Raw genomic sequence first — 13,877 nt, 5'->3', positions numbered from 1 at the left:
TGTTTTTACCTAATATCGCAAAAAAAAAATAAAAAATGGGCCTGGAATAGTGCCTTTTTGGCCTAAAAGTTTATCGGTTTTTAGATATGTATAACAACTGTAGCGGGCTCACCTGCAAACAGGCGTCGGGCAACAATCGCGAATGCGGCGCACTTGTGACAATAAGCAAAGGTCATTATAGTGTTACGACCATACGACGTACGGGAATGAGTTATCAGCTGTCTAATCGTAGACAACACAATGTCGAGCCTTAAACTGTAAGCCCGTATTTGTATTGTTTCTTTTATTTGGCTGTCGAACATTATTTATGGTTTGAAATATGATTTTATGTAAAATAATTGATATGAAAAAGCCGTCTTATAAGTTATGACCCCATTTCACCACACGCAAGTGGCAGAAATGACAATGATCAGCTGACGCATTTTTCTTGGCCGAAGTCAGAGCGCGCAGCCCGACGCACCACCGCGTATTTGGAAATTCCGACCTCGACGAGCATCAGAAGCCACCTAACAGGCGTGTTCGAAACCGCAGGAGATGATGATGAACGGGTTTATCGAAACTTGATTGGATGAGCCTATCGGTAATAGCGATTTTAGTATGTGCATTTATTGTTCATAGTGGTGTGAAATGTGGTTGGGGTACGACCGACAACCCGTCGGGGCGAATTTCGCACTGGGGTACTCAAAATTTGAAGAATTTAAGACGTTTCCATGAGTTTTGAAGGTATGGATAAGTTCTAAAAATCCGGTTCTCCTTACCCGGGTCATTAACTCCATATGGTCCAGGAAAGCTGGCACACTACCTTTAACCCTCGCCGGACCTATTGTTTTTCTTCGTACGCGCCCCCGCTGAGAACGGGTAAGCGTAGAGGTGGGAAATTGCTAAGAGGCAAGACCTCCCCTTCGCGCCGTTTCGTCCCAAACGGAGCTAGGGCCTCGTGTAAAAATGAGCGTACACGATGAGATGGGTAGTGGGTACCTGATTTTAAGCGGTTTTCGGTCAACTGATGACATGGTGACCTGTTGATCGTGTCGAATGGTGACTAAAGCCATGAGTTTGGTGTTGGTAAATAATTTAACAAAAATGGCCTGCCGCGATTTTCGTGTAATCGTTATGGTAGCTTATAGCTTATTTGCATCGACTGGTATGCTTTTTATTTTTGATCTGACTTCTGACGAAGTGTCAATATTTATGTATATTAAATAGTCTGATATCCATTTATGTTTTACTTGCATTCGTTTACAATAACCACAACTTTATTCATCGATATCAGATCCTCTTGTCTCAGGTAATTGTGCTAATCAATATTTAGCTTGATTCTGGAAGTTTCGACACTTTATAAACGTTGATAGTATCTATTCTACACATACAAAGTTCCTCATCTGGTCGGCCACGGTGGTTCAAACTGTCATGGCAACAGCGTAACAAGAAGGCAACAAGCCTCAATTCAAACATAAATCACACCTCATACAACTCAGAGTATATACGCTAGCACCCATTTGCAGTTTTCACGGGCAGGTGTCTCCATTGCTCGTTGATGGCCACCGTCTGCCAGAAGTTGACCCGTTCTTCAAACAGTCTCTCCCCCAGCGCCGGCTGCGAGTTGAGCCTCATGTGCCGCTGGTACTGTTCGGTGTAGATGGGCCAGTCGGGAAGTAGCAGAATGTCTGACCTGGGCTGACCGGTGCGCGCAAAGTTGGTCCACAAGTTGACCATGAAGCGGGTCATGGCGTACCCGGGGCTGCCAGGCCGCTCCCGAGGCAGGTTGTCGGTACTGAATAGGTAGCGGAGGTCATCTCCGTGGCTGACACCTGCCTCTGGAATCGGCCAGCGCAGGTTGGGAGGACTTGGCAGGGCAACGTTGTTGACTAATCGGCCTGGTCCCGTATGGTCCAGCACGTACTTGTAGAGAGGTGCATGGGTTGAGGCCAAACGAATCTCCTCAGAAATTTCGTTTACATAGAACCGATCAGACAGGGCAGTCGCCAGAACTTCGGAGCTCACAGTGGTATTCACTGGTGCGTAGAAGTTCAGTACTTTCAGCGTTTCATTCACAAGGTCTGCGCCACAATCCAAAATGCTGTACTCCGATTCACCGATCAGTGCAATGAATGGCGCCCAGTGAGCTATGGTTTTCTTCGTCACTCCTTTGACAAAACTCTCCGTTTGGAGACGGATCGGAAGGAAGAAAGCGCCTTCCATGCTCGTCATCCCCGAGAGCCACGGAACAATGTTGAACTTGCCACTCTCCAGCAGGGCTCTCGGCTCATCCGGTAGGAACGGGAAGGGACTCTCGCGATCGACTCGGGGCATGAACCCAGGCATGCTCCCTTCCCCAATGGCATCCAAGGCATCCATAAAAACATCGGAGGATACCGACCTTATGCAGTTAACCGAGATTCTACCGTCGGGCTTTGTGCAGCCAAGCTGCTTGGAGAGCTTCTTTTCTGAGCCCTTCCGTGAGTCTCTGGCCGCGAAGGTAGAGAAGGACATTCCAGACTGACTGATGGCGTGATGAAACAGGTCCTTTGTCAACGGACTCAGAACTTGGAGCGAGACGCTTGAGCCGCCAGCCGCCTGGCCGAAGATGGTGACGGATTTGGGGTCTCCGCCAAAGTTGGCGATGTTGTCCTGCACCCAGTGAAGCAACACGACCTGGTCCAGCAGGCCGTAGTTGCCCGGTGCAGCGTTGTCGTGGGTCGAGAAAAAGCCGAACGCGCCGAGACGGTAGTTGAACGTCACCAGCACCACCGGCTCGTCCATGAAGTAGTGGGGTCCATACTCATCAGCGTCGCCGGAGCCAAAGAAGAAGCCACCTCCGTGGATGAGTACCAGCACCGGCAGTCCGGTCAGCGAGCTCTCCTGTCCCGGCAGCTGACGGGAGTACACGTTCACGAACAGGCAGTCTTCGTCGCCAACGCGAGTGAAGTTGTTGAGGTGATCAAACTGCAAACAGCGGTTCCCGTGGTCGATGCCGTCGCGGATCCCGCGCCAGCCGGCGTGCCGCTGCGGCGCCTGGAAGCGGAGGTGTCTCAGCGGCGGCTGTGCGTACGGGATGCCCTTGAAGCAGTAGAAGAGGTGGCCGCCGGCGCTCCTGTCCATGACGCCCTTGACCCGGCCCTCCCGGGTGGCGACCAGCGGTCGGTAGCCATGGGCGATGTGGCCCGCCGCGCTGACCGCTGCCGCCAGCAGAGCAGTGCACAGCAGGAGCCTCATCGTGCCACTGACACCCGACCGCGCCAGTCCGGCCACGTTGTAGGCAAACGGAGCACCGTTGCATTTGTCCCGAGGTTATGGAAACCGGTTCTGAAGGATAGCGCTCAATGGAACAACACATGCCGGGTTGGGACGCAGCCGGAACAATGGACTAATGAGCCGGACATAATGAATGTGCCAACGTACTTAGTGCAATATCCATTGACAGCTTACATAAAGCCACAGCCAGTAAAAGAGACCAAACTACAACACATATTTCACGCTCGTCGCGAATTGAGTGATTATTCAATGGACTTTGATTCAATGCTTATCGATCAAGAAATTCTCGTTCTTAGATTTAGTCCTTGCTTTTTGCGCAGGCCAGATACCGAGCGCCAAGGCCATTCAATTTAGTCCGGAAACTCATAAAATGCTGATAAAATTATTTAAATGATATATGCTTAAGAACAACCTTGATATTTTTTAGAACCAAGGGCTAGCGAATCTTTGCCAGAGCTTTCTAACACCGTGAAGAAATTGTGAGGTCTCAACTCGACAACTTTTTCAAGTCTCATATTTATAAGTGTTAATCCAAGTTCAGGACAATCAACTGGTCCCCCATTCATAGACTTCTGTGTACCGAGGTCTATGTCCCATTGCATTTGAAATATGATATGGAATATGAAAAGCCGTTAATTGTTAAATCAACATCAATTTTGAAAATGAAAGATGCGGACTGTTTGTGCCGCCGGAACTTATCCGTTCCTATCTCGAACACATGATACCGTAAGTGACACATGGATCAAATTCAAGTAAGGATCAATACAGTGAGCAAGGTTCTAAGGTGACCAGCAGGAAGTAATCAAGGTTGTAAATACATTTACACAGTGATCAAGGTTCCACGAACCGGAAGCCTTGTGCGTCTTTTTGAATATACCTACTTTGAATGCATTTGTAGCTACTGATTGGTTTATTATTTGCAGCATCACTATGAAATTATCGACAAACATATAGGCGGTGGAACGGGGAGGGCACCGAGGCACCGTGCCCCCCTTTGATTTTGACATTTTAACATTAGCCCTATGGGCGTTGCATGGAAAGAATGGGACCAAAAGTCGACAGTGCCCCCCCCCCCCTAAATTGAAGGTGTTCCGCCGCTACTGTCGACAAAATTGAAATGACACAGTTGGATTTATGCTGCCATTGGATCCGTTTCTGAGCCGAGATCAATATCCGTGGTATCATATCGCAGTTCCATTTTTTTTCAGATCTGTTTGCATGTCTGACACGTGACATAGGTATCATGCCCAAATTAGTTGTGTGTACTACCTACCTAATCGCCATTATTGTAATCAAATCAGTGATTATTTTCCCTTGCATTTAGAAGTTTTTCCTACCTAATGGTGATGGCTTCATGGGAATTAGTTCGCGATCACTTTGGGCGGAAAAGCTTGCCCGAACGCGAAATGTTTACGAAGAAAACCCTCCAAACGAAGCAGCATTGGACCACAAAAATGCACAAAAACAGCAGATCCGCCATAAACGGTACAATTGTTCCATCAATCCAGTACGTGACTAAGCTCACACGATCGATGCTTATGACCCAGGGACAATGACCTTATTATTTTGCGGAAAAAGTGTGACAGGGGTTCTCTTCGGCATTATTTCCCGTTTATATCAACTGTATAAATAGATATATAATAAATAGACGTTTTTTCCAGCCTTCAAACTCTACCCGTCCTCCCTTACACCTCATCAACATCCCCACCTTTGAAGGCACTCGGTTGATCAGCTCGGCCTCTGGTAACCGGGGATTCACGGCGGCTGCCTCACCACTCGGAACCCCGCAATGGATACCAACTGAAACGACGCGTGGCTGAGTTATGGCCATAGAGGTAGTGAAGCAAACAGCCTAAAGATGGTACCGTCCCGAGCAGTGGAGCGCACGCGGGAATGGGGAAGTCAAAGGCACACGGCTAACGATCGTCATCGTGCGGTCTTTGTCATCACTTTGATAGGTCGAATGCACAGAAGAAGGACAGCAAAAGGTGAGTAGCAAAGCATTTAATTATAACCGTTTGTATGGAAATTGGAAGAGGTAATTGACAAAACAAATGAAGGTGTAGGTACTATAGATGGTTGATCGGTAAGTAAATGACTAATCCATGATATGAATTAACTATCATGCATTAAATGCTTACCGCCGTTGTCTGGAAGCCCTTCGCCTGCCTTTGTGTGATCAAATACACTACCGGTGAGACTCCGGACAAGCAAAACAGCATATAGGTATAATGTAGTCAGCAGCATAAGTATATGGGTGAGGGAACACTGAGTAAAAAATAAACGTTCAGCCGTATATAGTTGATCACTAATCTTTCAAAAGCTTATGAATTGGCACAATTAACCTATTGCCCATTGCAATGATGGAATAAAAGTCTAGGTTTTAACAGCATGAACTGCAAGTTTATGTTAGTGCAAACTGCATAGTGTATAGCCAGGTTGTTGATATGCATTCCGTGTCGAGTTATTAGCCGTTTTCACGACGGTCATTTGGTACACATTTGGTGCAGATTAGGTGCAGATTTGGTCAAATTAGGTTCATTGTATTCCTAAAGTTGTCAGTTTGTGCTGCACAGATGCCTATATACCTAATTTTCTTTTATTATCAGACAGTGCTTTCGATTAAACACTGAAACAAATTCATGGTACGAAAATATTTATTGTAAAAGAGATTTGGTGCAGATTTGGTCAAATCAGGTACATTCGCCAGATAGCCCGTCGTGAAAACGACTTAATGAACATCGTCTCATCAGTCAGCCACACCAAAAATACATGCAGCTTACAGGGACGCCATTTCTACGTGTATCATTGTCGCCTCCTATCCTTGAACCCTTTGCACCCGGACCATCTTTGCTTGTTGTCTCCAACAACCGCTATTTATAAGTGACACCGCTGCTCCTTCAATGCCGCTGAGTGGAACCGGTTCCGGTAGCGGTGTCCTTGGTGGATCATACGCCGGGTAGCCGTGCCTCAGTGACACCATGAGGCTCCTCCTGTGCATAGCGCTGCTGACTCTGGCCGTGTCCGGCTACCGGCCCCGCGACCACCGTCCGCTGGTCGCCACCAAGGAGGGCCGAGTCAGGGGGGTGGCCGACAGAAGCGCCGGCGGAAACCTCTTCTTCAGCTTCAAGGGCATCCCGTACGCCGAGCCGCCGGTGCGCAAGCTGCGATTCCGAGAACCGCAGCGGCATGCTCTGTGGACTGGAGTCCGTGACGCCTCCAGACATGGTAGTGAGTGCCCGAACTTTGACCAGCTGAGAAACAACACCCGTGTCGGAGACGAGGACTGCCTGTTTGTGAACGTGTTCACTCGTCAGTTGCCAGGAGAAGAGTACTCTCTGGCCGGCCTGCCGGTGATGGTCTACATTCACGGAGGTGGCTTCTTCTTTGGCTCCGGTGATGCGGATGAGTACGGACCCCACTACCTCATGGATGAGCCGGTGGTGCTGGTGACGTTCAACTACAGGCTCGGACCGTTCGGCTTTTTCACAACACACGACGCAGCAGCCCCTGGCAACTACGGCATGCTGGACCAGGTGCTGCTGCTGCAGTGGGTGCAGGACAACATCGCCGCGTTCGGTGGAAATCCTAAACTTGTTACCATTTTTGGTCAGTCTGCGGGCGGGTCTAGTGTGTCACTTTTGGTACTGAGTCCACTCGCTAAGGGACTCTTCCATCACGCCATCAGTCAGTCAGGCGCATCGTTCTCAAGCTTTGCTGCGAGTGCCAAGCGAAGAGGCTTGGCAAATAAGCTGTCAAACGTACTCGGATGCACTCTTCCCAATGGTGAAGCATCCGTTGAATGCATTAGGAGGGTACCTGCAGATGTAATTATGAATGCCTTGGAGACGCTTGGCGAAGGAAACAAACCAGGATTTCTGCCACGTGTGGATCAGGAAAGGTCGGAGCCGTTCTTGCCAGAGCAGCCAAGAGTTCTGTTGGATACGGGCAACTTTAACATTGTGCCGTGGATTTCTGGCATGACAAGCATGGAGGGTGCTTTCTTTCTTCCAGTCAGCCTTCAAACCGACCAGAGTGTTGATCAGGTTGTGAGGAAGGAAACAAGGAAATGGGCGCAAGTTCTCGCACTTCTTGGCGAATCTGAGTTCAGTATTTTGGATTGTGGTGCATCTCCGTTACAAGAGGCAAGAAAAGTTCTTGACTTCTTCACTCCGGGCCCTGGAACGGCCAGTCTAAGAACACTGGCGGTCGTTCTCTCGGATCGATTCTACGTAAACGAGATAACGGAGGAGATTCGACTGGCCTCTGCCCATGCGCCCCTCTACAAGTACGTGCTGGACCATACGGGACCAGGCCGCCTCAGCTTCGATGTCGATCTGCCAGTGCCTTCAAACCTGCGCTGGCCGGCACCGGAGCTGGGCGTCAGCCACGGGGACGACCTCCGCTACCTGTTCAGCACCGACAGCCTGCCTCGGGAGCGACCCGGAAGCCCCGGGTACGCCATCATCCGCTTCATGGTCAACCTGTGGACCAACTTCGCGCGCACGGGTCGGCCCAGCTCCGATGTGCTGCCTATGCCCGACTGGCCCATATTTACTGAGCACAGTCAGCGTCACATGAGACTCAACTCGCAGCCGGCCCTGGGAGAGAGACTGTTTGAAGAACGGGTCAATTTCTGGCAAACGGTGGCCGTCAACGAGCAGTGGAGACACCCAGTCATCATGACACCCGATGGATGTTGAAACAATGACTCATATGACATATCTGCTATATATAGTTAAAGGCTCTGAAAAAGTAATACCGAAGCGAGGTCTCTTCTCACTTCACTCTACCTCAATTTGCAGTTGACCGGTTGTCTTCACTCGTTCTCCGCTTTCTGTTTTAATATACCTTCACCAGTGCAGTGGTCATGGACTTCGACCACATCTTGTATGCTTGTTTCTTTCTTGATGGCTTTGTTGCAGACTGTTTAGTAAAAATAATAATCTTCGCATACTTGGCTGTCGAACAAAGATCTTTAAAGCTGATAGGTAAATCTACATAGAATGACGCATAACGTGGAAAAGCAAACGATAGCTCTCCGTGAGTTGATCTAGAATAAAAAAGATCATTTTCGATCAGATCAATACTGAAATCAATGGACGTCAAAAAAGGTAAAGCTTTCCTTAAAAACTTCCGGAATTTTTCTTTTCCACAAATCAGTGTATCGCAAACCTATGAATTGCGAATCAGGAGCTACAGCATCGCTAAAACTGCGAATTTGATAGCTTTTTCAAAGTCAATCCCTTAGAATCTCGTCATAATTGACCTCGGGTCAACGGTTTTGCCCACAGAGGGGAAATAGCCGTTTTCACGACGGGCTATCCGGCGAGTGCACCTAATTTGACCAGATCTGCACCTAATCTGCACCAAATGTGCACCAAATGTGTACCAGATGGCCGTTGTGAAAACAGCTAATACCTCCCTTATATAGGTAGACGGATTTTGTTGAAACAATTTTCTGGGACAGCTTTCTTTATTTCTCGTCAAGACGCGACGCAGGGCGACCATGGTGAGCCGATACTGACCGAGATGGACGAAGTGTACGATTTTTTTTTCACATACCTTTTTATTGCAACACAGATTCATTAGGTACTTGCAACGGCTCATCAGAAGTCAGAACCCTCAGGGAACGTGCCGAATTCTGACGGGATGTAAAGTCATTTGAGTTTTGAACCTATCTAGCACTTCACTGTCCCCGGCAGCTGCTATTGCTTCCGCTTGTCGCCTCTGAAGACGATTCAAACGAGCGACGTAGGCATACGGGTATGCTGATAAAGGCTTATCGATTCACCGCAGTTACAGATACCGCGTCTTCCGTGTACCTACACGAAAGATAGGTACCAGACTTATGTGTCTTGGCGGAGGTTATCATGAAATAATCGCCTCTAAAGGGACATGTGTAAGAATCGGCTGTTATGAGCAATGGTTATAATCTCAAGAGTCTTCCTGTATATTTTGGTAGCCCTCCCCGTCCGAATGAACGGAATGGCCATCCTGTGTGATGTTTCTTTTCTTGCGATGGCTCGAAATGCGTCGGGGGTAGATGGAATGCGTGACACTCGATTCCGAGTGGACTTTTTGCCATCGCATTTTGAGGTAAGATCAGACCGCTGACGTAGGGAAGCATAACGTCTTATAGTTAACCTCTGCGCGGCTAACTAATAAATTTAATGACGTATTGTTTGACAATGTGGAGGGCACGTTTATTACGCGTTTTATGAGTCTTTCTATCTTTCTTAGTTTTCAAGATATTGCAGAGTCGGGTCAAATACAGTCCGATTTCCGACCACCATAGCGAATTAGGTGGTTCGGCCTACAGTCACGAAATGCATACATCAAGCTTATTTTGAGACAAATCCAAGACCCAATAACTAAACCTAAATCCAAAACCTATAAATCCCAGACACAGCCCAATCGCATCACAACTTAAAAATGTGCTTACACCACATGTCGTTATAGCCCCTTTTACACACCCCTAAAGGTTGAAAGCATTTGTTTGCATGGAGTCTAAAAAACTGTTTGAGGTTGTTTGGGGGGGGGGGGGCGAGGTTGTTTGAAAATCTGAGTAAACTTTTCTTCCGTCAGCAGAGAAGTTAACAGTTTTCGCTCGAGCCTAAAGACCGATCACTCCGTTACACACCAATTGACTCATTACCATTTGCATGATAGAATTGTTGTACTGGGACAAAGGCATCAGTAAACAAGAATGATTCACACTAGTTACGCTTATATAATACGTTACTGGCGTGAAATACCTTATTCGTTTTTACTGACTAGTAACAGCATAATCCATCGGAGCCCTTATTTTATTTTGCAGTTAGATAACTGCAAAACGGCACTAAAGGCAACTTTGTGCCGATACAACTGGCGCGATAAGCTCTACCAGAAGCGGAAGAGGATGTGCGACATGCAAAACACTCGATTAGGGCATTATAACGATGATAGAATCTCTCCCGAGCGAACATTACACGACACACACACACACACAAAAAACAAATGCTAACTATCGCGTGCCGGGTATACACGTACGTTCGTTGAGCGTGAATCATCAATAAAGCAGGACGCCTAATTAGCCCGCATTGTGTTACCAGAACCAAGCAAACATGCATTAGCCGGTAGTCTATAAAGAACCCGCAACACATTCAGGTTCGAGGGTGTGCCAGCTCGTTTTACACGACAAATCCCATCCAGCTCGGCACCACCACTTCTGGCCTGTCACGTCCAGCCCACCGACTAATTTACCTACGTAGGTACTTACATACGGTTGCAGTGCTATACGGAAAAAAACGACTTCCTAGTAGGTATCTTTGCAGCTCACCTTGGCTCCATGGTTCATGGTCCACATGACTTGGCACCGGTTCAGAGCATGATACCGATGAAACGATGCTGATGGTATGCACCAAATTCAAAAGAGAGAAAAATCGCAGAGAGGAGACGTATCTGAAAACGTAGCGGTTAATATCCTCTCTGATCACTCATCTAAATTCACTCAACGCTCAACGAGTTCACCCGAGTGATCGGACGAATGACATTCTTGAGCTTGCAACATACTCTCAATGTAACGACCCTGCATAAAGTAAGTTCATTTTGCTGGATACAGCATACACCGACACATCGCCAGACAGTGCCATCTCGCTTCAGCCAATGGTCCATACCGTCATATACAAACGCCAGCTTTGTCTTGTAATATAACAGCCATGATCACATTACTGTTCGTCACTGAAAGTCACGCCTGGACAAACTCAGTACGCGAATCATGCTGTCTCCGTTCGACGGGTTTTCATTCGCTGGTTCGGGTTCCTTGGTGGCAGCGGCTCGCTTTCTCGCTGCCTTCTCCAGCGCCGCCGCCGGCCACTCAAACGCCAGGGAGAACACGGCTGCGATCGCCACGTTGACGACTAGGTCGGCCAGGAACCAGAACACGAGCCAAAGATGGCTGCCGGCCACTGGTTCGCGCGCCTGACTGACATACCAGACCATCAACTGGATGGAGGTGAGGTAAGTAGCGTACGTCAGTCGCGAGAGCGGCCACCACACAGGGTGAGAGAGTAGAGCGTTCACAGGACCACCACGACCCTTGGCGCAGGCCCAGATCACCCAGGCGATGCAGAGACCCCAGGCAGGCCGGTGGAGCGCCGCGTACGACACAGCCACGGCCGGCGTCCACTCTGAGTCGGGTTCACTGTTGTATTTCCACATACCGAGCACAACCAGCAGAGCCACTGCCGTGGAGAGAGCCCAGAGTAGACCGCAGACCAGCCGTGAAGGGCGCTTCGGTGGCTCGGGATCCACCAGCATCAGACCCAGCGCCAGGCCGATCAGGTAAGGGGCCGCCCGCGACCACGGCGCGTTATACACCAGCAGCGTGAAGTCGGCCATCACGTCCGGATCGGTGGCGCGCCGGTTGAGGTTGAGCAGAGTTGGCGGCAGGTCCTTCACGTAGGTGATGACTCCCGGGATCACAACGGAGGCCAGCGAGATGAATCCAAACGGCAGCCAGCCGGCACGTGGCCAGCGGAGCACCGGGAGAACCAGCAGTGGGGCCACCAGGAACAGCTGCATGTCGAGCGCCAGGTACCAGGACTGGTCGATGCACACCGTCTCGTCGTTGGGAAAGAAGTTGTTGATGTAGAGCAAGTTGTGCCACCACGACTCTTGACAGCCGGTGATGCCGAAGGCGGCGAAGTTGACTGTGGTGAACGTCCCGCTGCCGATGTGACGCAGCAGGGTGGCCGTGAACCAGATGACGGCTGCGTAGAGCGGCGTCAATCGCAGCAGACGGTGCAGGTATAGCGCCGGTAGCTGGCGGAGTCCGACCGGCCGGCCGGCGCCGGCCTCGCGCGCCAGTCCGAGCGACACCATCGCTCCGCTGACCACCAGGAACGTGTCCACCGCCGGCATGGCGTTCACGATCACCTGGAACGGCAGCGGCTCGATGAACTCGGCTAGCTTCCCCATGTTGCTCACCGGTAACAGGTATAGACCGATGGCGTAAATGTGCCCAAGAATGATCCAGGCCATAGTGAGAAAGCGGATCCCGTGCAGGCACCCGATTGTGCGAGGGTCTTTGGCGGTGTTCAGCAGACGTGGCACACTGTCGTACAGCGAGAAGGCGCGCACGAGGGTGCCGGCACGCGACGGCGGCGGCGGCACCGAGCCTCGGTACACGGGTAGAGGGTTGCTGCGCCGCCGCGGGAGTGGCAAGCGCAGTTCGTGCGCCGCTGCCACGTCCAGAGCTGTGCAGACGAGCAGAGTTACAGCGACCAGCGCCAGCACGACCACCAGCGCCCAGTCGCCGGCGTCCAGGTCAGCCGACTCTCCCTCGGCGTGGCAGTCGCTGACGGTCGCCGTCAGACCGCTCCCGCCGAGCGACTCTGTCAGGGAGACGCTCACGTCCTCAGTATCACAGGAGGACGGCACGCAGTAGGCGTAGCGCACGGCCGGCGGCGCGAGACCAAGTCCGGCCAGGATGGGAAGTGCTGGAACCAGACTCAATCCGTCGGTAACGCTGGGACTGCTTGAGATCACGGCCGAACAGACCTGGCCTGAGAAGTCGAGCTGCGCAAGGTCCGGGTGATCCGAGGCGTTCAGGTGTACACGTACCGAGCGGCAGCCGTCCCATGAGCCGAGCAGGTTCGTGTTACCGTACAGGAGACCATCGGGGAACTTGCCGGACGCGTCGGCCATCCGGAGGGCCCATAGCTGCGGCCTCAGCCGATTACTCAGTTCCTCAGCGTAGATACGACTGTGGTTTCGACAGAGTTCTCCCGGTACTGCATCCTGAGTCGGCGCTATCCACCCGTGCCAGGTCGTCTGGGCGAGTGTGTCACGAGCTCTGTCTTCCAACCGGGAATCATCATGGACACGGTACTCGAGGCGTTTCAGATGATCGTGTCCCATTCTCGCCACATTCCAAGTTTCAGTCTCATCCGTCTCTAGCTGCAGCGCGCCGGGCAGCAGAGGATGTCTTGACTTTGAATGCTCCTCGCGCTCCAGCTGACGCTCCAACTCCGTTTCTGATCCCTCCACTTGCGGAGGAACGCACACATGCTCCACCAGGCGAGAGATTGTCGATTCCGGTAGATGAGCGTACACCCGGGCTGCGGGGCAGCCGAGCGGCAGTGGATGCACCTGCGCCCAACCGGCCGCCCCACCCTTCACAGCCACCGCAACAACTAGCAGTCCGGCCAGTAACCTAGACTCCATCGTCACCGAGGTCACTGAATGAATACGAACAACGCTACCAGCGCACTGTCTTGGCTTCAGTCTACCGAACGTCAGACTGGCAGACCGTGCAGCCCCATACTGGGTGGTGGCGACGAGCCGAGGCGATAACCAGCGATATCAGGCCGGGGCGGGATTCGATCAGTGTCCTATCTGCAGTTCCGATAGAAAGGTCGTTGACACATGCCGCATGCGGCATCTGTGCATCCGGGGAGAAAGGACGACGTGAATTCGTCACCCTTTGCTGACATCGGAAAACTGAAGAAGCGGTTGTACTTTATGGGTTATAAGATATGGCACTGTGTGCAGGGCAAAATGCGAAATGCGCAATGTGCAGGGTTATGTAGGGGAGCGGGAGAGCGGCCGTACCAGCTTGGTGATTAGTTTGAGTCAGT

General features: G+C 50.8%; 3 protein-coding genes across 3 annotated transcripts; 1 reads left to right on the top strand and 2 right to left on the bottom strand.

Moving 5' to 3' along the window:
- Positions 1 to 1,234: 1,234 nt before the first annotated feature.
- LOC122391038 (pyrethroid hydrolase Ces2a-like) lies at positions 1,235 to 3,216 on the bottom strand. Its single transcript, XM_043384556.1, has one exon. The coding sequence runs from the start codon at positions 3,214 to 3,216 to the stop codon at positions 1,489 to 1,491; it is 1,728 nt and encodes a 575-aa protein (XP_043240491.1). The 3' UTR covers positions 1,235 to 1,488.
- Positions 3,217 to 6,607: 3,391 nt separating this feature from the next.
- LOC122391037 (acetylcholinesterase-like) lies at positions 6,608 to 8,112 on the top strand. The gene has a single exon (XM_043384554.1). It carries the CDS (start codon positions 6,612 to 6,614, stop codon positions 7,956 to 7,958), a length of 1,347 nt encoding a protein of 448 aa, XP_043240489.1. The 5' UTR covers positions 6,608 to 6,611; the 3' UTR covers positions 7,959 to 8,112.
- A 1,442-nt stretch (positions 8,113 to 9,554) lies between these two features.
- LOC122391036 (nose resistant to fluoxetine protein 6-like) lies at positions 9,555 to 13,559 on the bottom strand. Its single transcript, XM_043384553.1, has one exon. It carries the CDS (start codon positions 13,462 to 13,464, stop codon positions 10,975 to 10,977), a length of 2,490 nt encoding a protein of 829 aa, XP_043240488.1. The 5' UTR covers positions 13,465 to 13,559; the 3' UTR covers positions 9,555 to 10,974.
- Positions 13,560 to 13,877: the final 318 nt, after the last annotated feature.

Source organism: Amphibalanus amphitrite, unplaced genomic scaffold, assembly GCF_019059575.1.
Source record: "Amphibalanus amphitrite isolate SeventyFive unplaced genomic scaffold, NRLGWU_Aamphi_draft 000419F_arrow, whole genome shotgun sequence".
Lineage (NCBI taxonomy): Eukaryota > Metazoa > Arthropoda > Thecostraca > Balanomorpha > Balanidae > Amphibalanus > Amphibalanus amphitrite.
This window is presented reverse-complemented; position numbering and strand designations above follow the sequence as displayed.